This window comes from Saccostrea echinata, unplaced genomic scaffold (genome assembly GCF_033153115.1).
Source record: "Saccostrea echinata isolate AGI-Se365-2 ecotype Australia unplaced genomic scaffold, CSIRO_AGI_Sech_v1 ptg000009l, whole genome shotgun sequence".
Lineage (NCBI taxonomy): Eukaryota > Metazoa > Mollusca > Bivalvia > Ostreida > Ostreidae > Saccostrea > Saccostrea echinata.
The window spans coordinates 27,876,598-27,898,789 of NW_026889758.1; the positions used below are offsets into that span (position 1 = coordinate 27,876,598).

General features: G+C 33.4%; 2 protein-coding genes across 2 annotated transcripts in view; one reads left to right on the top strand and one right to left on the bottom strand.

Annotated features, from left to right (window-relative positions):
- Positions 1-6,915, top strand: part of LOC133182609 (uncharacterized) — a 38,034-nt gene extending 31,119 nt beyond the window's left edge. Inside the window, exons 24-30 of the mRNA XM_061317455.1 lie at positions 599-788; positions 1,915-2,033; positions 2,303-2,531; positions 3,610-3,765; positions 3,911-4,080; positions 6,253-6,397; positions 6,592-6,915. Of these exons, the coding sequence (XP_061173439.1) occupies positions 599-788; positions 1,915-2,033; positions 2,303-2,531; positions 3,610-3,765; positions 3,911-4,080; positions 6,253-6,397; positions 6,592-6,692 (1,110 nt within the window). The 3' untranslated portion in view covers positions 6,693-6,915. The remainder of the gene's footprint in view (positions 1-598; positions 789-1,914; positions 2,034-2,302; positions 2,532-3,609; positions 3,766-3,910; positions 4,081-6,252; positions 6,398-6,591) is intronic.
- A 9,925-nt stretch (positions 6,916-16,840) lies between these two features.
- LOC133182610 (kyphoscoliosis peptidase-like) lies at positions 16,841-19,396 on the bottom strand. The gene is made up of 4 exons (XM_061317456.1): positions 19,016-19,396; positions 18,704-18,819; positions 18,402-18,521; positions 16,841-18,146 (listed from the first exon to the last, which is right to left on the bottom strand). Exons 1-4 carry the CDS (start codon positions 19,394-19,396, stop codon positions 16,841-16,843), a joined length of 1,923 nt encoding a protein of 640 aa, XP_061173440.1.
- Between the last annotated feature and the right edge of the window lie 2,796 nt (positions 19,397-22,192).

A 22,192-nucleotide genomic window follows, 5' to 3' on the forward strand; every position in this document is an offset into this window, starting at 1 on the left:
CGGATTCCGAGTTGTGATGGTCCCCATGCTAATTCTTGAAAAGGATATCCTTTAGTTATCCACCCATCCTATTTCCGAGATTTGACCATTTCTGATAAATGGACTGTTCTTGAAATAAAAAATAACTTGCATGGTAAGAAATATAAGACTCGGAAATCTTTTAGCTTCTGTGAACAGAACGCCACGGGGCATGTCACGTGACTGCCTGTATCACGTGATTCGCGCATGGGCAGAACGGTGGCAAATATGCATTAAAATCGGAGAGGATACTTTTAAAAAATATTGAACACTGAAACCTAATTTTATTTCTTTTATGGAAGTAATTCAATTAGTTCGCAAACTTTTTTATCACCCCTCGTATGATCACAAATAAGATCAATGCTTTAATATGAACACTTTTCTAATTTTACACACATTTTTATATGTAATTCTGGAATAAAAAATGCATGTAATAAGTAAAAGTACACAGAAAGATATGGCTATTATAAAAATTATCAACTTTGCTATATTCAAGGGTTAAATCCAGAGAGATTATGCTTATGTTTTCTTAAATTCACCTTTGTTATCAGTGACTCTGAACATTTTGTGTTTGCACTAGAATGAAAAGCCACGATTGTTTGAGGTTCTAAATGATAGTGAAGTTATCATATGTTCATCAGACCGGAAGTTGAAAGTTCTCAACGTAGAGAAAATGGAAGTAACAAGAAGTTTTCAGGGGAAAATGTTCCAGCACATTCCATTTACTCGATATGGATATCTAGAAATTGCTGTTTTGAAGGACAGAGGAGGTACCTGAGTGCAAATGCAAAAAGATGGAATATTTGTTGTGGAGTATCATTAAAGTATAATTGTAAAGTATTATTAAATAACACATAGAAGTGAAATGAAACAAATGCTCTTTACTTCTCTCTCCCGATCTCTGTCTATCTATCTATCTGTGTGTGTGTGTGTGTGTGTGTGTGAGGGTGTGTGTGTGTGTGTGTTTAGCAGTATTAACGGTATGACAAAATTAAGTACATGTATATGTATTTTAATTATAAAGACATAGACTCGTGCAATTTCAAACCCGAGGCCATCCCGAATAAAAAGGTTAAATACAAGCACATTCATGGATGTTGTGGTGACGTGATTTGATTTAGAGCACCAGCATATTTTAGCTCACCTAAACTGAAAGCTCAAGTTTTTTTCTGTTTCTGATCACATTTTTTCTGGCGTCTGTCTGTCTGTCCGTTCGTCTGTAAACTTGTCACATTTTCGACTTCTTCTCAAGAACCACTGGGTCAATTTAAAGAAATTTGCAAAAAGTATCCTTGTTGCAGGGGATTCAAGTATGTTACCATGGGGTAATATTTCAGATTTCGTAAACAATTTAAAAATCTTTTCAAGAACCATATTGCCAGAAATGATGAAACTTAAATAAAGTGTAGATTCAATTTTCAAATCATGACCCGTAGGTGTATTATGGGGCCACATTTTTGCAAAGGAATATACACGTATAGTAAAGAATCTCTAGAACAGTAAAGACATGATAGGTCATATTGATATGGAAGCGTCCTAAGGTGGTTTAGATTTAAATTTGTTTAAATAATGAGCCCTTTGAGAAAGGGTGGACCACTATAGGGAATCGAAGATTTACATAGGAATATTAAGGAAAAAGTCTTTTAAAATCTTCTCAAGAATAGCAAAGCCGTGATAAGTCATTTTATTGTGGAAGCATCTTCAGAAAGTGCAGATTAAAATTTGTTCAAGTCATAACCCCAGGGGTAGGGTTGGAAAGAAATCTTTAAAAAATCTTCTTTTGAAGAACATCCAAAAATCTTCATCAGAACGGTAGGACAAAGGTGATTAAGATACGCGTTGTGGCCTATGGGCCTCTTGGTTTTTCTAATCCCAAGCGATATTTTTGAATTCCAGAACTTGTTACGGTAACAAAGGGGAGGAAACACTTCAAAATTTACGACCTCGGCAGTGGAATGACAAAATCAATCATCAAAGTTCCATCTGAAGATGACTGTAGACTCAAAGAATTAACGGTATTTTAACTTTTTTAGTTAGTTTGACGTCTTGTTGACACTCATTTTGCCCCAAAATAATATAATTATAACATATATAACATAATGGGAAGTTTTTAAATTAATTAACTCAATTTATTAGGAATACAGTCATGTGCCAGTATAATTCATGATCAGACAAATAATTTAGTTAGGGTCATTTGTGAATATTTTTCTTTTAAAAATGTGTTTTAACTCTTAGATAACTATAAAATAATAATATATAATGCTTTCATTTCTTGTCATTGTAGGCTTGTCATGATGGTTCAGTGGTTATTGCTAACAGCACAGTAGATAAATTCTTTATTCTGGACATGAATAGTAAATTACTGACTGTTATTGGCGAATCTGAGTTAAGATGTCTACGAATATTTGAATTTGTACACATTACTTCCTCTGGAAATGTTGCATTGTTTATAGCAAATTTTATACAGGATGGCCCATGGGAATTTCAGCTGCATAGAGTAAGAGAAAAGAAAGGTATGATCATCTATAGTCATACACGATAATACGATGCAAAACTCCATAGTTATAAAATACCGATTGCGTATAGTAGACTCAGACACACTATGTTCTTATGTGTTTTATGGTGCAACCGTTGTGGCGAGCGCAGTCGTATTTAATACTGGATACCATCACAAACCTTTATATACAACGTAATACACGTCTTTATTATATTTCCTTTGTGTCTTGGTTGGCATTGTAACAGTCGGAAAAGTTAAAAAAAATAGATTTTCTGCTACTTTGAATCTTTTTGAGCCTTAATAAAGACTAATAAAAACAAACAAACCGTTCTCACAAAAACATGACACCTTTTTGCCACTTATGCTATAAAGAAACTATTTTGAATATATCTCAAAATAAATGGTAACCATGGGTACCTTTAGAATACATTTTAAATGCTAAAGATTGCTGAAAATAGTAATGCTCAATATTCACTTATGATACGTGTTACATGATCAAACTCTATCAAGAACTCTAGAAAAACGATAAAAATATTTGACCTTAAGTAATTATGTATTGGCAATATTATTCTTAAAATAACTTTCATGGTTGCCATGGTAACATAGTGTAGTCGTACATAATTTGTTGCTAAATTTTGGTTAATCCTACTATCTTGAGGAAAAACATGGAAATTCAAGACTGGCAAATATACATTGTTAGGACCGTGTAACACAGAGAAATTGGGATTAATTGCTACTTTGCAGTGTAACCATGGAAACAAACGTACCAGTTGGTTAAAGTGATATTTTTGCGGTTTTAATAATTTAGTTCCTTTTAACCAAGAAAAATATTATTTGACTTACTTTGAAAAGTACTTATTTATTAAAACTAAAAATTAATATCATATATTGATAAAGTTTGATGAAGAAAATAACACTGTTGCTATGGTTACCAAGAATGGAAAATGTTAGTTAATTTTATAGGAATATTAAATCCTATGTGACAGCTTTTTGCATCCAGGTAGTCTTTCTTGTTCTTTTACCACTTCTGGTCTGCTGAAAAAAGGATAGATTTCGGAGAACTATATCCTGCTACATTTTTATCTTGTTTGCAGTTGGAGTCAGACTGAGCGATAACGGGTATCCCCAGTCGTCCTTTCAATCATTTCCAGCGGTCAAGTTTGCTGTTCCGAACGTCAGGAGCATAGAGGACTGGGGATTTATAACATCCTACCTCGATAATGTAATCAGAATCTGGGATTCAGAAAAAGGTGAAGTATGATTTAGGCTTTCATTAACTTCTGGGGAGTATGTTGACAAATTGAAGTAGAGGTGTGAGGTTAGAGATCGAATGATTATAGCTTTATGGGAAAAGTATTGACCCAATCAAGTTAAAATGCTTTTACTTTCTCGAAGGTACCATTTTGCATCGATTAAGTGGCCATGCTGTTCCTGTGACAATACCGCCTGTGAAGAAAGGAGCAAGGTATTTCATAACGCACAGCAGGTTGAAGGAAGAGAATGCCATTCGTGTCTGGGATATCAAAACCATGGAGTGTGTGGCATCACTCAAACAAGATGGAACAGTAAGTGCTTTTCATGAAAACATACTGTTAAAAAAGAAAAGAAACGCAAAGCGATATCTTAAGACATAAAGGTTACTTAGTAGAATGATGCACTGATATTAGGAAATGTGGTAAACAATAGTTCTACAATCTAAAAGTAATAATTACTCAAGAATTTTACAATCATAGTTCAAGATCATTAAAGATAAATATCTTGTATGCCCCTGCAGACACCAATGATAGCCTAAACGTCATTCCATGGACACAGACCAGTGTACTTAAACTGTATTAAAATACTATCCCACTCTAAATGTAGAGGTTGGGTCAGCTGTTGCAGAGTCTGGGGATGCGCCTTTCTTTGCCGAATATGCCTATCCATTTTGTCCATTACATGCCCCATGGGTCTAAATCTGGCGATTTAGATGACCAATGTAGGATTAGATCCTGTAGCTTTGCGACAGTGCACTTCTCAATCGAGCCATATATGTGGCTTTGTAAAGTCAGATTGAAAAATGGCTCCAGGGTGATGCATTGCTGGAAAAACGTGCAGGTATATGTAGGACATTGTCAGAGTACTGTTTGTGCTGTCAAAGTCCTTTAAATATAAATCAAATCAGTCCTGCCTATACAATACTGTCGGTCATATCATCATAACACATCATAACACTACCAACACCAAATCTATAAACCTCCCGGTTGCAGTTTTCTGCAAAACCTTTATTACGAAGCTTATGCACTCTGACTCTTCCATCAAGGTTTTGCAGTACAAAATCTGGACTCAGCTAAACCAAACTGTTGAGCCGTGCTGCTGTGGCCATACTCTGTTGGTCTGAGACCTTTGAAGTTAATATTTGCGGTATCATGGGGTCAGAACAATGGCATTAATAAGTCTTCTGGCTATATTCCAGCATCCCATAGTCAATCTTACTTGATATTCTGTGCAATTCAGGGATAGCTAATACTACAGACGACGTCATTGTAGAACGTTGATGAAGATAACGCAAACCACTGAAGTAATCCTGTGCTGCTGCTATCACGCATGGTTTGCCATATTTTTGGCGATCATTTGTTGTTCCGTGTTGTTGGTATCTGTTGTATAGGTTGGATATGGTGCTTTGTGCAAAAATTAAAACTTACTGCAATTGTAGGCTGTTGTACACGCCAGTCGTCCAATTTCCTTTTTGTGTTGTGCATCATTCAGATGCAGCATTTTTAAATGGCGTCAATTTTCAAAAACAAGGGAATCAAAAAATCAAGAACCCTATCTTTTGATAGACTTTTTGTTATTGAATGATGTGAATAGGAAACCAACAAAAGAAAAAAATTAAAAAGACACAATTTTAGCATTATGCAAAATCAAGTATTTTTGTTTGTGAGTTTTGTAGACTGACTATCTAGCTGTCTAGTTAGCAATAGCGTTAAAATGATGTTTCTTACTCAATTGAAATCATATTCATCTAAACAAATTTCATATGGCAAAACTATTTTATATTATTCAGGGTATTATTCCTTGTTTATTTTTTGAACAGTATAATTGTCAAACAATTCCATTTTTTATTTGCTCATTACGACACCCCCCCCCAATGAAAAAATCATTTAGTAGCATTATAATCCTTTGACATAATGTTCATTTTTGTGTCGAATGATAAGTAGAGCGACACTTAAAGACCTCCTCTCCACCTTTTGAATCTCTGTCGATACTAAAAAAAAATCCAAGGAACTTGCAGAAAATATGAAATCATAAATTTGTTGCCAAAATCAATGGCATAAAAACAACTACTTTCTACAATATATTAAAGACCAGACTTTTGGACATCAAAGACAACTGCTTCTTCAATAAAAATGGAACTCATAAATTTGCATACCTTGTCATTGGTCATCTGCAAACTAATTTTGTTAAAAACAATTTAATTCTATACACACAAGTACTCCGAGGTTGATATTAAAAAGATTTATGAGTTTCTCATTGACATCTTTGTAGTTTTCGGAGACCAGGTATTCCGACAATCTGTTGGTATACCCATAGACACTAATCGGTTTTCGTTATTAGCAGACCTGACGACTTATCTATCGTTAGCTTCCCTTTCTTATGTAGCAATATACCATTATCACCTGCATATGGAGTTTATGTCTCTCATTTGATTTGATACACAAGAGTATGTTTTTTGAATAGCAAAATATTTTTTATTGCAGGACAATCTTTTAGTGGATTTTTGTGGTGATCTCAGGTCGTTTTATTCCCTTAAATTCTCACCAGTGAATGTAAATCATTTTTCGTTAAAAGGATTGGGTTGTGATGTAGACATTACACGATGTCGAGAATTATACAAAGGAACTGGTGAGTAAAAGATGTTTGAAAATACCCCTTACATGTCCTCGTTAAAGGTATTAATAACGTAACTGAATAACAGTAAATAAATCTGAAAAACTCATGATTTGTAATTAGAATGTCATAGTCAAAAAAGCTAAAAGATGATGATAAATTTTTAAAACAATTGGGATTAATTTCAATTCACGGGTTTCTCTTTGTAGCACATAAAACAATTGATCTAAATGTACCTACGCCTAATAGGGCCGATGATCAGGATCCAGATGATGATCCAGATGAAGAAGATGAATTCGATGATGATTAGAGCAGCATGACGTGGATTTTTGTTAAAACTGACTCACTTCTCTTACATTTATTGTTGTAATACTGAAAAACACAATTATAAGTTTGACTGTTGCAATGCTGTTATTGTTGAAAACCATTTTAAAGATTTTTTTCCTTTCCAAATACACATGTAATATGCAAATTTTGAACGTTAATATTGATTCTATCGGAGACCATTGAGTCATGATTTATGTAAAATTTAATCTATGCATTATTAATCACATTTACTTTAAAATTTATAATCTGTAGTTCTTGAAAAGGAGTTCTCATTTTCTTAAGGTCAGTTCCTCAAAAATATATAATTATTTCCAAGAATTTGTCATTGAAGTATAGGTACTTAAACAAGTTTCCTCACAAAAAATTGAGGTACGTTACCAGGCATTTGGACAAGATTCCAGAGGGTGATATTTCTTACACAATCCATATTGGTACTCTTCTGAATGGCCTATGTCACAATTTAGGTGTACTTTTATTTAAAAACATATTGAAAACAATTTAGAAATCACAAGATAATGACAATTATGAATAATTCTTGATATAATATTAAGAGATACAAAACATATATTCGAGGAACGTCTCGTCTGACCTCAATTTATTTTATTTGAACCCCCATTGTGGCCACAGTCTAGCCTCTGAGGACTGTTATTTGATCAAACTTCAATCTTAACTTCAATGGGATGCTTGTATATTTATTTGATTTTATGTAGCCATTAAGTTTTTGAGATGTTCTTACATACAAGATCCTTTTTGAATCTTTGATCAACACATTATGGCCTCTAGCAGCGCGTGCCGTCATTTGATCTAACTTCAATTTGCACTTAATGAGGATGCTTAAATATAGATCAAGCTATTGTTCAGAAGAAAAATTGAAGTACTTCTCACTATTTAAGCTCTGTATTCCCTTTTCTATACTCCCACTGAAGTTCCAGGAACAGTTTTATAATTTTCAAAGAAATTTAAATGTACACCATGTAAGGAAGCTTTCATATATTTGTTTTTTTCTGACCAGAGACAATGATTTCAGCAATCTTGAATGTACACCATATTAGGCGAATGTTATATACTAGTAAGTTTTCTTGAGAAGATTATTTTTATATGTTAACATTAAAAAAACAAGATGTGTTTGTGAAACACTGATGCCCCCGTATGGCAGCTTTTGGCGAAGGTTAAAGTTTCTCAAATGCAAGTCAAAATCCAGGCCAAAAGATAAAAATGTTAAATTTGAAAGCCCTAGCTGCAACTGTTCGAAAGTTATGGCGAAGGTTAAAATTATTTAAAAGTAAGTAAAACATCAAGGTCAAGGTCAAAGTTGTTGGTATCCAAAGGAAGGTCTTGTCACAAGGATTACATATGTAAAGTATGAAAGCCCTAGCACCAACCATTCAAAAGTTATGGCCAAGGTTAAAGTTTTTCGAAAGTAGGTCAAACTCCTAAGTCAAGATCAAAGGGTCAAAGTTGTTGGTATCCAAAGGAAGGTCTTGTCACAAGGATTACATATGTGAAGTCTGAAAGCCCTAGCACCAACCATTCAAAAATTATGGCCAAGGTTAAAGTTTTTCAAAAGTAGGTCAAACTCCTATGTCAAGGTCAAAGGGTCAAAGTGGTTGGTATCCAAAGGAAGGTGATGTCACAAGGATTACATATGTGAAGTATGAAAGCCCTAGCATCAACCATTCAAAAGTTATGGCCAAGGTTAAAGTTTTTCAAAAGTAGGTCAAACTCCTAGATCAAGGTCAAAAGGTCAAAGTCGTTGGTATCCAAAGGAAGGTCTTGCCGCAAGAATTACATATGTGAAGCATGAAAGGCCTAGCTCTAACCATTCAAAAGTTATGGCCAAGGTTAAAGTTTTTCAAAAGTAGGTCAAACTCCAAGGTCAAGGTAAAAAGGTCAATGTTGTTGGTATCCAAAGGAAGGCCTTGTCAAAAAGAATACACATGTGAAGTTTGAAACCCCAAGCACCAACCGTTCAGAAGTTATGGCCAAGGTTAAAGTCTCATAAAATTTTGCAAAAGTGGGTCAAACTCCAAGGTCAAGGTCAAAAGGTCAAATATGATGGTACCCAAAGAAAGGTCTTGTCACAAGGAATACACATGTGAAATATGAAAGTCATAGCTCCAACTAATCAAAAGTTATGGGCAAGGTTAAAGTTGACAACAGACAAACAGATAAACAGACAGACAGGACAAAAACAATATACCCCCGGGATCTTTCGATCCAGGGGCATAAAAACTCATTACCTCTTTTGAAACGGAACAAGTTTTTTGCTTAAAATTAACTTTAGGCAAACTTTCTGGTTATCGTTTGTCAAATGGTGCTGAAGAAGAAGTCGAAAATATAGAACGATTCCATACAGATAGACGACATAAAAAGTTTGAACAGAAAAGCTCACCTGAAGGTATGGTTATAAATAGCCCAAATTTTTTTCAGAAGACACATTTCTGAATCGAGTAACATTCCTGTAAAGGTAATTATGCTTTGTTCAGAATTTCCGGTAGCAGAAAACTACTCGTTGAAATAGAAAAAATAAACCAGTAACTGAAAAATTAATTAAATCAAACAATGTTATATTTAAATGTGCGCAAATTCAACAGTGAGTCAAAGGTAGGACAACCTAAGAGGAAATCCACCGTGTGACAATTTAATAGAAAATAACTTGACCGACTCTATTTATTCAAGAAACATGCTTCTGAACTTAAATACTTGGGATTCAATGTCTATGATTAAAATTACCCAGAATTTTCTACATTACTTTCTTTTCATGATATTTTGTGTTTCACTGAGACAAAAACAGATGAAACTACACCGATTGATCTTACTGATTTTTTTGTTTGACGATAAAAATAGACACGAATTTTCCAACAGACGCTCTAAGGGCAGACTTGCAAAGGGTAAATATGTTACAAGGAAATCAAGTGTGTTGATTACTGTATATGTAGTGTTGAATCTTAGGTCACCTGAATCACTCAGTTAACCTATTGCCTTCTTTTTCGTCCGTCGTCGTGCGTTGTGCGTCGTCCGTTAACATTTGAGCACTCTTGAACCGCTGAACCAATTTCAACCAATTTTGGCATCAAGCAGATTGGAAAATTGCGAATTTCATGGTCCTTATACCCCCGGGGACGAACTGAGGAGTTGGGCTAAAGCCATCAAAATTGATGCAATTTTTCAAAACTTTCTTTACTCCTGCAAATCAAGCATTTGAACTGTTTTCATGATTGTAATAAGCCTGGACCTTCTGCCAAAAGTGTGAAATTCATGGCTCCAGGGTCAGGACTTCTGGGGTTAGGATGGGCTCATAGATCATATAGTGAAAATGCTTAAATTCTTTTAAAAAATAATATTTCCTATCCCCTTCTATATTTAGCAGATAAACTAAGTACATGTGCTAGTTATAATGAGCCAAGGTGCGTCTTTCAATATTGTAAAATTTGTGGCCCCAGGGTCAGGAGTTCTGGTGGTTGGGGGCTCTGTTTTATTATATAGTGAAAATTTCCTCGAAGATCTTCTCTGCTGCTGGATATTTAGCAGATAAACTAAGTGCATGGTTATGATAAGTAAGGCTGCCTCTTCCTAAATTGTGAAATTTATGGCCCCTGGGTGTTGAATGCGTGTGGGGAAGGGGATTCTATTGATTAAATAGTGAAAATGTATTAATTCTATGAAAATCTTCTTCTTTACTCCTAGGTATTAAGCTAACAAACTATATGTAAGTGCATAATTATGATGATCAATGGTGCCTCTTCCAAAATTGTGAATTTTATGGCCCCTGGGTCAGGGGTTTTAGTTTAGGGGTAGGGGCTGGGGTCCATTATTTTATAGTAAAAATATATTATTTTTTTGAAAATCTTCTCTGCTCTTAGGTATTAAGCAAACAAACTACACGAAAGTGCATAGTTACGATGAGCAAGGGAGCCTCTTCCAAAATTATGAATTTCATGGCCCCTGGTCAGGAGTTCTGGTGCAGAGCTCTATTGAAAATAGTGAAAATGCATCAATTCTTTAAAAATCTTCTCCTCTGCTCTTGGGTATTAAGCAGAAAAAGTAAGTGCATATGTGTGATGAGTAAGGGTGCATCTTCCAAAATTGTTGAATGTGTGACCCCAGGTCAAAGGTTTTGGTGTTGGGGAAGCTCTAATGATTATATGGTAAAAAATTACTTATTTGAAAATCTTTTGCTCTGCTCCTGGATGTTTAGCAAACAACCTAAGTGCAACGTAATGATGTGCAAGGGTGTGTCTTCCAAAATTTTGCATTTCATGGCCCCTGGATCAGGATATCTGTGTTCGGCGGGGCTGTGTCGAATGTTTAGTGAAAATGCAATTTTTTATATTAAAAAAAATTCTTTTGTTCTGCAAATGGGCATTTTGGAAGCAAACAGAGTACAACATTTGGTAAAGTGTTCAGCTGCTGGGCAGGACTCTATTAATTTGTATTCTACTCAGAAAAAATATTTCCTTTTGCTTGCTTCATATTGATGATAATTAATCACTGTAAATAATGTAATTGAAAGTTTAATTGAATGAAAGATCTATGCAAGAATTTTTAATATATAATACAACAAATACTTTCATAGCTCTTACTGGTATGATAGACTTGTTCATATAGATTAATAATATGACTTGAAAATACCTTATTTTTGACATAAAACTTTCTTCAAAACCAAGAGAGGCCAATGTGAGATGGAATGAGATGTGTTTACTTATATAGTGCTCAAGCACTATTGTTTTGTTTAGTTTACAGGGTGATAGTGACAAATGGGGGGTAAGTAAGTATGAAGTAAATAGATCAAGTTTAAGATTTATTGAGGAGTACTGTCGACCGGTCACACCCGCTGTGTGCTCCTTGTCGTGATCGGGAAAACGGAAAAATCCGTAGACAACTCAGTGTGGAAATAATGGCCTAGCAATTTGCATGAAAAACATCAGCAACATTCGACTTAGTGATTGATTGTATTTGCTGATAAGGTCGTTGTATCGACCATAGAATTTGCGAAATGTTGACTTTAAACAAGACTGTTGATACTCTTCTTTCATCAACTTATTTGTCAATAGCTTGTATCGTTTTAGAAAGTGTTCGTACGTAGAGCATGCTCTTGCGTATCGAATAAACTGCGAAACATTAACTCCATTATTATGCAAGTGTGACATGGCCGTAGGAACCGGGGGGGGGGGGGGCACGGGGGGGGGGCGTGCCCCCGAATAATTTTGCCGATATATAGATTACTATAGAAAACATAGCTATTATATACTTGTGCCCCCTCAATAAAAACGTCTGATGGCCTTTTTTTTTTTGCTTGTCAAGGAATTTTTGGTAGTTGATAGTGCCACCTCAACTGAAAATGTATGGCTGTGCCCCCAAACTGAAATTGCTTCCTACGGGCCTGTGTGATGGTATATTACTACATAAACAAGGGAAGTTGACGATAGAAAAGCCGAAGTCATCATAGTAATCATAAAGTTTTGTGGTTAGGTTACCATTAACGACTATTTCTAGTAAAATATCCAAAGAGAAATGTCAGACACTGTAGTGTCTTTTGATCTGAGTTCAAATAAATATATCGAATCAATGTAAGAATAGAAAACAAATATTGTTCATTGATAAAAACGTCGTCGATATATCGAAATATTGAATTGAAGACCACAGTAAGAGACTTCTTCTTTTCATTTAGAAGTTTTTGCATAACTTCTGCTTCATATGAGTACAAAAATAGGTCTGCTTATAACGGGGCACAATTACTCCCTATGGGAATTTCAATAGATTGTTGGAGGACTTGATCTCCAATAACTACATAAATATTGTCAATCAGAAACTCAAGCATCTTTTTTAATATCAACTTCGGAGTACTTGTATGTACTATCAGAATGTTTTTAACAAAGTAATTTTGCAAATGACCAATGACAAGGTAAGATAATTTTTTTATTGAAAATGCAGCTGTGTATGATGTCTAAACGGCTGTACTATAATTTATTGTGGGGAATGGTTGTATAAAGTGTTGAATAATCGTGTACGTTTTGATATTACTGGTATGGTAAAATTTTGTGATTTCAAAGTTTTTAAGTATCCACATCTGATTTACACCTCTTCTCAAATAAAGTTTTGTACAGTACTCCTTAAATTTTACCTTCTCTGTTATTAATGTCTTAGTGAGGAGTAAGGAAATAGGTTTGATAGAACATTTACTGGAACCCGCTATGTATCTTTCTTTGTACGGATGTTTATTGAATTCACTATAGGTATGCTAATTCAATCTAAATTTGATTGTTGGGAATATTAAAAATATTTAAAACTGACATATGATTTTGTAGGATTTCCTCCTTAGAAAGAGAACTATGAGTATAAGTTGGATTGCCACTTGCAGAATTAAAATCCAACTTCCTCTGAAATACAATTAAAATAATGAGCCCCACGAAGACAATGTTGTTACTCACCAAAATCACAGTAAACAACCAAAAAAAGGAGTTGTTTAACAAGGAATGTATGATAGTATGGAAAAGGAAGATGGGTGAACAGGATGTGCAAAAAACCTATAGCTTCAAATGTATAAAATTCATATTCAATCTGTGAAATTAAGTAGTTAGAATAAAGTTCTTATTTTTGAAAGGTATGCAATTATGACAAATAAAAATTTTCTGCGGAAAATTCTTTAAGGAGGAATGCTACACCACAATTTTTACGTTTTCTTTGAAAAAATACAAAAAAATTCACATTATAAATAATTAAGAGCTAATATCAATCTTTCCATGCTGAAATCGTATTTCAAAAGATATGTATTAAACATCCATTAAATAATATTTTTGTGTTGTATTTTACCTCAAGAAAATAAATCATCCTATGATTACAAAAATGTGGTTTTCTTGAGGTTCTAAACCTCAATCCTGCGTACCGTTTTTTTTTTAGACTAACACTCTACCACTATGCTACCCTTCTCATGACAAACAGCGGCATTTAAATCACGTTTGAAATGACCCTTGACTAAATGAACTTTAAATTAATATTTCTCGAAAAGATACGACTGAATGTCATAAACGTGCATTTCTGGTAAAGTAGGTCTTTTCTCCATGTTTATCCGAAATATGAATAGTTTTACGCATACATTGTACTTTGAATATAATCTTTCAAAAGACCCACTCATATGGAAAAATTATGATATAGAATGAAAAAATGATCATTTTTGCCCTGTTTGGTGTGTATATGCTATTTCATTGACGAATAATTTCAATCTTTGTTGCAAATTGTGGAGATTTTACATAAAGTATACGTTAATGTTAATTGAATTATCAAAGAACATTTTGCCATAATACAGATATGATTTTTCACTTTCTTGTTTGTCATACAATTGGCATTTTGCTCGTCTTGTACTCCCATCTTTTTTTTCGGAAATCAAAACGAATGTATAGAAAATATGATTTAAGTATTTTGGAAGAAGAAGAACGTGTCAGTGAGAAAAATAAAAATATCATGGAGTAATTTTTTTAGAAAAGTATGAAAGAACATAAAAACTAGATAAAATAAAAAAAAAGGACAAATAGAAAAATGAGAAGCAGTGATCCAAAAAGTTATTTGATAAATAAAAGACCGAACAACAAAAAATGTGATATTGCTATTCAAGGATTTTATGAATGAAATATATGTAGATAACGAACAGTATTCAAGCTCAAAAGTCCATTAAACATTACAAAATAGGTGCAGAGAAAACACAGACCTCCAAAACATCTGAGGTGGGATCAGGTGCCATGGAGGAGTGAGCATCCCCTGCCGACCGGTCACACCCCCGTGTGCTCCTTGTCATGATCGGGAAATACGGAAAAATCCGTCGACAATTCAGTGTGTAAATAATGGCTTAACAATTAGTTTGAAAAACGTCAGTCAGCATTTGACTCAATGATAAATTGTATTTGCTGACAAGGTCATTGTATCGACCATAGAACTTACGAAATGTTGACTTTAAACGAGACTGCTGATATTCTTGTTTCATCAACTTGTTTTTCAATAATTTACCTCGTTTTAGAAATTGTACATACGTAGAGCATGCTCTTGCGTGTCGAATCAACTGAGAGATATAAACCCCGTATGCAGGTGATGAAGGTATATTGCTGCATAAGTAAGGGAAGTTGACGATTGAAAAGTTAAAGTCATCACGTTTATCATAAATCTTGGTTGTTAGATTACTTTAAATACTTCAAAAATAACAACAAATGTAACATGTAAAAAATTTGTTTCAAATGAGTATTTAGGTAGAAATAAAGTATTTTAAATCTGCATTTGACTATGTATGGAGAGAGGGACTATGCCAAAAGCTTATTCAAAATGGTATTACTTGAAAATTTTTGATGTGATATTAAAAATGTACTCTGAAAGTAAATAAGTATTTTGATTTTTTTTATTTTATTTATTATTATTATTTTTTTATATATGTAGTGATACATTTTTATTCTCAGTCACTTGAAGATTTACAGAATCAGTTGAAAATTTTTTTAAAATTATTTTGTGAAAAATGGAAAGTTGAGATTAATATCGAAAAAGAAATTTTTTTTTGAAAGGGACATAAATCACGTTGTTTTTATTACAATAACAAAAAAAAATGAAATTGACAAACCTTTTAAATATCTTGGAGTTATATTCTCATCATCTGGTTCATTTATTAAGACAAAACAGTATGCTGCCAAACAAGCGTCTAAAGCTACATGTATAAACTGAATGTATTCGTTTATTACAGGCCCGTAAGAAGCAATTTTAGTTGGGGGGGGGGGACATACATTTTCAGTTGGGGGCACTATCAACATACCCCGGCCCCGGTTCCTATGGCCTTGTATTTACATTGTTAACGAGATAGTCAATCCTCCTGGTTATTAATTTTAGAAATTTAATGCAGTAAACACAGTTTGTATATATGTTTATATTATGCTCACGCATCTATATCAGTGTTATAATTTTAACTAGATGAAAACCCGCGCAAGCGCGGGGAATTGAATTTATACCACTATCGACAGAAAAATTCCAGTAATATATATTGTAGATTCTACTGACAGCCTACAGGCTTATAGAAGGAAGAAATACTTTTTTCGAAATCCTGCATTTAGTTTTGGAATAGAAGTAGATGTACGTCTCCCCCGTTGACATTTATTGTGAAACCTGTTATACTATGTTTAATGGATATTGTACTTCAGGTGCTCTTATTTCATTTCCCTCAAAGATAAAAGCAAAAACATGTAAAATTTATTGTTCTGATTTTTTTTAAAATTAGCTTTTAACACCCTATGAATAGGCCAAGTATTTGATACAAAAGACTGAATTCAGAAAAAAAAAAATGAAATGTACGGATTAAAGAAAAAAAATTTAACAGCAGCGCTTTAATTGTATTTGAACAATACCTTAATTATTCATTAATTTTCTCTTTTCACGAAAGCAAGTTTATTACGAAGTACAAATTGTACGTCGGGTTCGTTGCCACGATGAAGAATATACAAATTTTACCGGTAATTTTTTTTTATGTTCATGCAGCTATAATCGCCTCGTTTTTCTTTTTAACGTCGGGCTCGATGCTACATGTATATGATGTTCTAGAAGCTTCCGTCAATATTAAGATCGGTGAATGACGAAAATAATTTACACATTTCCCTTTTTAACCGGTTATCACAACTTATTTCTTTTATATCATTGAAATCAAGTTTGAATAATACAGTGATGACGTTTTATGAAATAAATAAACGATTGCTTGTCGTCAGTTTCATTAAAAATTGCCAGTAATAAGAACCGCCACCGTACTCACGTTTTTGCTATTTCATGGCTGTTTATAGAAAATGAAAGTGACTTTTAATTTAATGTACGATACTTACTATGCGAGTGAAATCTAAATATAGTTTACGGACATCATCTAGTATCTAGTGTATTCATAGAGGAGTAAGTAAGAACTCTGGTGCACCCATTTCGGAGTTTATTTGCAAAATTTATTAATTTATAAGTATAGATTTGTTACTTTGATCTCTATGTTGTTAAATAACAACCAAAGAGATACTAAAAAACTGGTAAACTGATAACAAAATCAACATACAAAAGAAGTCTGTCCTCGTCAGGATGTTTGATATATGATTGCGTTATTAAGAGATTTTAATTGTTATAATAAGAAGACTACACTGTCAGAAATCCAAATAGTCCATCCCTTTTCCCTTGTTCCTCAGCTCCTCCAAACAAATTCACCTGTACCCCAGAATCAGGGGTGTCAAAAGTAATTTCCCATACGTCACTATCGTTTGCTTTCAAGAAAACTTTGGATCCAACTTGTACAGATTTTAGAACAGGGGACGAAAATTTGAAAACAACAGGGGTATTTGCTGGTATTCCTTTGACTTTTGGTTCGTAAAGAATGACTTGATATTTTGTAGAGGTAGATCCATATACAACTGGGTATGGCTTGAAATCATTGAGAACATTGGTGCATTGAATCATAAAGGTGATTGCTACGACGTATTCCTTTTCTTTCGATGCAAAAACAATTAACTTATAGTTTCCTGTCTTAGGGAGTCTGGCGGATAAGGAAATTGAGTTTGCAGTAGATTGTTGAAATACAGCGTTCTGTATTTTAGACGAGTCCTGACTCTCCAGCGTACATAGTACGGACATTTGTCTCAAGGTTGGAAGACTAATCTCTAGTTCTCCTGAACTGGTTGAATAAATTGATTTCTCCTCTATACCTCTGTCAAATCCCAATTCTGTGTATCCATGCTTTGGGCCATACAATTGTCGGTGGTTGGGAAATAAAACCAAATTTTCTAGGGCGCTGGTGCAGTTTATGATGTATTTAAAAAGTTGTGGCCATTTTTTCTCTTCTTTGGGTGCATTTACAAATATGCTCAGTCTGTAAATGCCAGGTTTGGGTGGTCTCACGTGGAATTTTATAACTTCATTTCCGGATCTCTCGGTCGCCACACATTGCTCGTATTCCTTGTTATTTTCGTCGTCTACAAATGATATCAAAGTGTCCACAATATCTCCAGGTAAATACTTCTGAATTTCTATACAAGTTTCTCCATTAACGTGAACCACAGTTTCTTTATGAGACAGAGGAAATATCCCATGATTTACCGCGCCGTCCTCTAGTTTCAATGATTTGAAAAATGTTTTTGGATCTACTGGTTTATCCAGTAGTTGCCAGGGTTCACTAGTTGCAAGATCTTTGTTTAGGAGTGGCAGGTGCGAGCTGACGAAATACTCTGGATCCATAAGAAAGTAATAATCCCGTTTGTGCCAGTGAAATGACTTGCCATCGACATAACCGGCATCCCATGTACAATCAAGTAGCCGCCATTCTCCTTCAAGAAATATGGCATTCCAAGCGTGGTTGGTGCTCAAATTAGAGATGTCCACTTCCTGCTTGTCATTATGACCGAATCCTTTGCCATACCCAGTAATTACCATAACAGGTATATGAGCACATCTGGAAAAAAGGTCTGTTTCATTTTCCATTCTTAACTACAACATTCCCACATGTAAATTATGTTATCAGGATGACTTACTAATGGGTTTGTAAAACTAATGACTAAGTAGAAAAAGGCAGATGTCAAAATTTATTTTAGAATTCTTTGTCGATAAAAAAGTACTGTATTTTAGTGCTGGTGACTACACATGTCAGAAGATATCTATCAGTACATACTTGATAAAACATATACATGTATTTACTGCATATACCTACCGACACAAGGATTCAAAGAGATTGCTATATCCGGAACAGACGCTAGATCGGTTCTTCAAAACATCCGCAGAATCACATGACTTTTTTCCACTTCTTCCCATGTATCCATCTATATCATACCTATTGAAAAATGAAAGATAAAATATTACAAGTATTATATTTTTAATGGAAAAGCAAATGCTTGTTCAATAAGGCCTCTGTTTTAAACAAAACTATGAAAAAAAAAAGAAAGAAAATGTTTCTTTAAACATTTGGGTGTAGATGTGGGATGGGAAGTTACTGAAACACGAAGAGTTGCTTACATTATATTGGTTGTAATCCATTTGTGTATAGCTCTTGCTCTTTCTAGCGGTGTATGTGCTGGCTTGAGGAGATACTCCGCGAGAGTTGCGATAGAACTACATACAGAGGCTGGTGTCTGAAATTCAAACGTTTAAAATGCTTAAAATCTTAATTTTAAAAAGAGGAATTGATCAGAGAATGCTCTAACTTTAACATTTGAACACTTCTTAATTATTTCGAAATGCATCGGTATTCATTTCGATATTTTTGAATGTAATGGAATTAAAGTAAATCGTCTTATTATTTTTTCCCGTGAATTCAAGAATAATTACCCTTGCAACATGGCTATCTATTGCTTTAAACATCTCGGAATTTGGAATAATTTGTGATTTCTTTTTCCTGGATGGCTTTGGAATTACACTGCTTCCTGTTACTTCCTCTAAGTTTTCTACCAAAAGATCATCATCGTGGCAATTCCTAGATGACGAGTTATGGGTTTTTTCAGGCTTAGCATTTGATTTGTTTTGCACATGATTTGTTTTTGAATTATTAGTTTGTATTGTCATCCCATTACTGTATGGTATTGTTTTTGTTGGTTGTGCCACAGTTTGTTCAAAATCCTCCTCTGTTACCTCTGACGTATGGAGCACACCGCCTTTGTCTCTGTTTTTTACAGGTGCTGGGGTTGTTGGGGAGGACGATCCGCACCCCATTTCGTTTGTGTATCTGCAATATGTTTAGAATAATGTGGTCCCTTCGATTGGATTTGAATTCGATATAAAACAGAGAAAAGGCACACAAAGACTCCGCTAAACAAATAATGTCTAATTACTTGTTTTAGTTTTATAAATTCTATTTGATGGCTATTTTTTTATTTACTTATTACTGCGGTTGTCAAGCAGAACTTACGATAGTAGCCTAACGAAAACAAAATAATCTTTTAAATTACCATTTGATTTCAAAATCCTTTGATACAAAAATTAAATCAGTGGAGATTTAAGTTGAAAAGCAAAAATAATCGACTCTTTTCTCAACTATTCATAAAGAACTGTGATTACTAGAAATAGCCGATAAATCATCAATTAAACGATAATCCTGAGTGAATTGAGATTTAATGCAACAATAGATAATTTTTTTTATACAAATATGGTATATTTAAAGTCTCTCTTAACTTCGTGTCAACAACATAATTCAGTCATTCTACAAAAACATGACCAATTAAGAATTTTTTATGTCGCTTGCAAATTTACCGTTGTAATACCTTAATTATGAATTTAAAGGTTGACTTCAACTCTAACTCTTAAAATACACACATGGTTTTGTAAATATATATATATATATATATATGTGTGTGTGTGTGTGTGTGTGTGTGTGTATATATATATATATATATATATATATATATATATATATATATATGCAGTTAAAGTTTTGATATGAACATAATGTAATGTTGAAAAACGTACTCCACTGCAAATCTTAGTATCGCTTCATTTACATGTATGTACAAACTTCAAGATGAAATTTTCAGCCGTAAAATCGTTCCGAATAGAGTGCAATGAATGTTAAAAAATGTCTTTTATCCTATATAAAAAGAAATCAAACCACTTCTCGCGAAGAAATGCATAGATCTCCTTTCATACGAATTTATAAGCATGTCGCTTAAAATCGATTAACTTCCGTAACGATTTTGTTTTAAATTTCACGCATAGAATGCAGATTTCAAAAAGAACTGAAACTTATCTGAAAGTGACCACGGAGCCTTATATCATCGATTCTAGTTGCGAGTCATCTATTTTACACGATTACATTTTCGACATAACAAAATGAATCAGACAAAAACAGTTGTCTCTCTTAAAAAATTAACTTCCGTAACGGTAATTCAGAAAAGTTTTTGCATTTAAGGTATAAAATATTTGATTATTTTGGGAGCGAAATGCTTCATACTTTTGTTTAATATCCTAAAACAAACTATGATTTTAACTACTGAAGAGAATTCTAACTTTTATTGCTGGGAATCAACTTCCGTAACGATTAACTTCCGTAACGATATTTTTCCCGAAAATTTAAATTCGGATTCATGCGAGACTTCATGAATCATACTTGAGCGTTCTTTGCTGAACACCAGAAACGAAAAATTGGTCAAATTCAGCTTTATTTAAAAAATAATAAGGCTTGACCAAGCATTAATAACTTCCGTAACATTACCTTAAAATCAATGGCATCTTCAAATTGTTGTAAAAAGTTAACGATACCAGATTTGTGGACAATTCTTTGTTTTCAAGTTCACTGATAGGTCCTTTAGAGAATTATGATGTTTATTTTGCTATTTGAAACAAATATTTTTTTTCATGTTTTGTTTTACTCTTAATTGGTCCATTTATCGTAGAATGACTGAGTTACATTTATTACAAACTTATGAAAAATACATCAAGAATAAATAAAATACAATTCAACTGAGATAAAAAGATTAACATGAACAAGTTTATAAATCACAATCTCTTACCAAATAGTAAGTTATATCAATTACAATAAATGTTAATTACACCGTGCAAAAAAAAAGTTAATTTACATTGTTTAACAGGACGACACTTATCTTGGGAGTAAAATTTTTGGGCAGTATGATTACAAATCATATGATACAATGAAAAAACCATTCATATCTGATTTTGATAAAATTAAAACATAAAAGGATTAATTGCCTCAAAAAGTAATAAAATTTTAATTGCTTCAAGGGGTACCTTAAGGGGGTACACAGAAGAAAGTGCAAGTCAACTTTAAAAAAAACTACCAAAGTAACGTTAGGAACTGTGAGGTATTTGTTTAAGTTTTAAATTGCTCGTTGCTTTTATGTTAAAAGCTAAATAAAGTAAATCGGGGTAAGAGGTTGTGGCGAAATACTTCCGTGCTGTGTCTCATCTACTTGTTTTTAATTCAAACTTCGATTGCAAAATGGTACTTAATCTGTTACGTCTATACTACCTTTAACTGTCACTACATGTACGTAAGAAAAATAAAATATTTATCGGATTATTCTTACTTATTACGCAATATTGCTACTTTCACAATGACTTTTAAAAAATCACGTGAATTATAGAAAAATGTAGAGTCAGACAAAGGAATCAACGAGTATTTTTACTCTATGGTGAAAAGTTTATATTGTGAAAGCTTTATGAAAAAAAATATTGATATCACACTAGAAGAAAAGCAACATTACAAGTTATATACAGCCAACAATGTTTCTATTTTTCCTTATTTTGTGTCCTAGCAAAATTTAAAAACAAACTATGAACTCTTGTCATAATTTAAAAAACTTTTATTTGAAAAAAAGTATATTTTCTTTAAAAGACGCCTAGATGTATTTGAAAGTCTTTATTAAAACTCAAATATAAAGAGTACATTTGGAGGCCAATTATAATTAGCTCTGACATTGAATATAATTAACGCGTTAAAGAGATCACTAACATGAACAGCAAGCATTCCAGTTTTATATTTCAATCCAAAAATCA

Excerpts from the sequence above, each read along its gene's own strand:
- LOC133182610 (XM_061317456.1), bottom strand. The coding sequence starts at position 19,396 with ATGGGGTGCGGATCGTCCTCCCCAACAACCCCAGCACCTGTAAAAAAC. Across the intron at positions 18,522-18,703 it reads TGGATTACAACCAATATAAT|GTATGATATAGATGGATACA; the intron begins GTAAGCAACTCT and ends ATTTTTCAATAG. Across the intron at positions 18,147-18,401 it reads CTCTTTGAATCCTTGTGTCG|ATGTGCTCATATACCTGTTA; the intron begins GTAGGTATATGC and ends CCTTTTTTCCAG.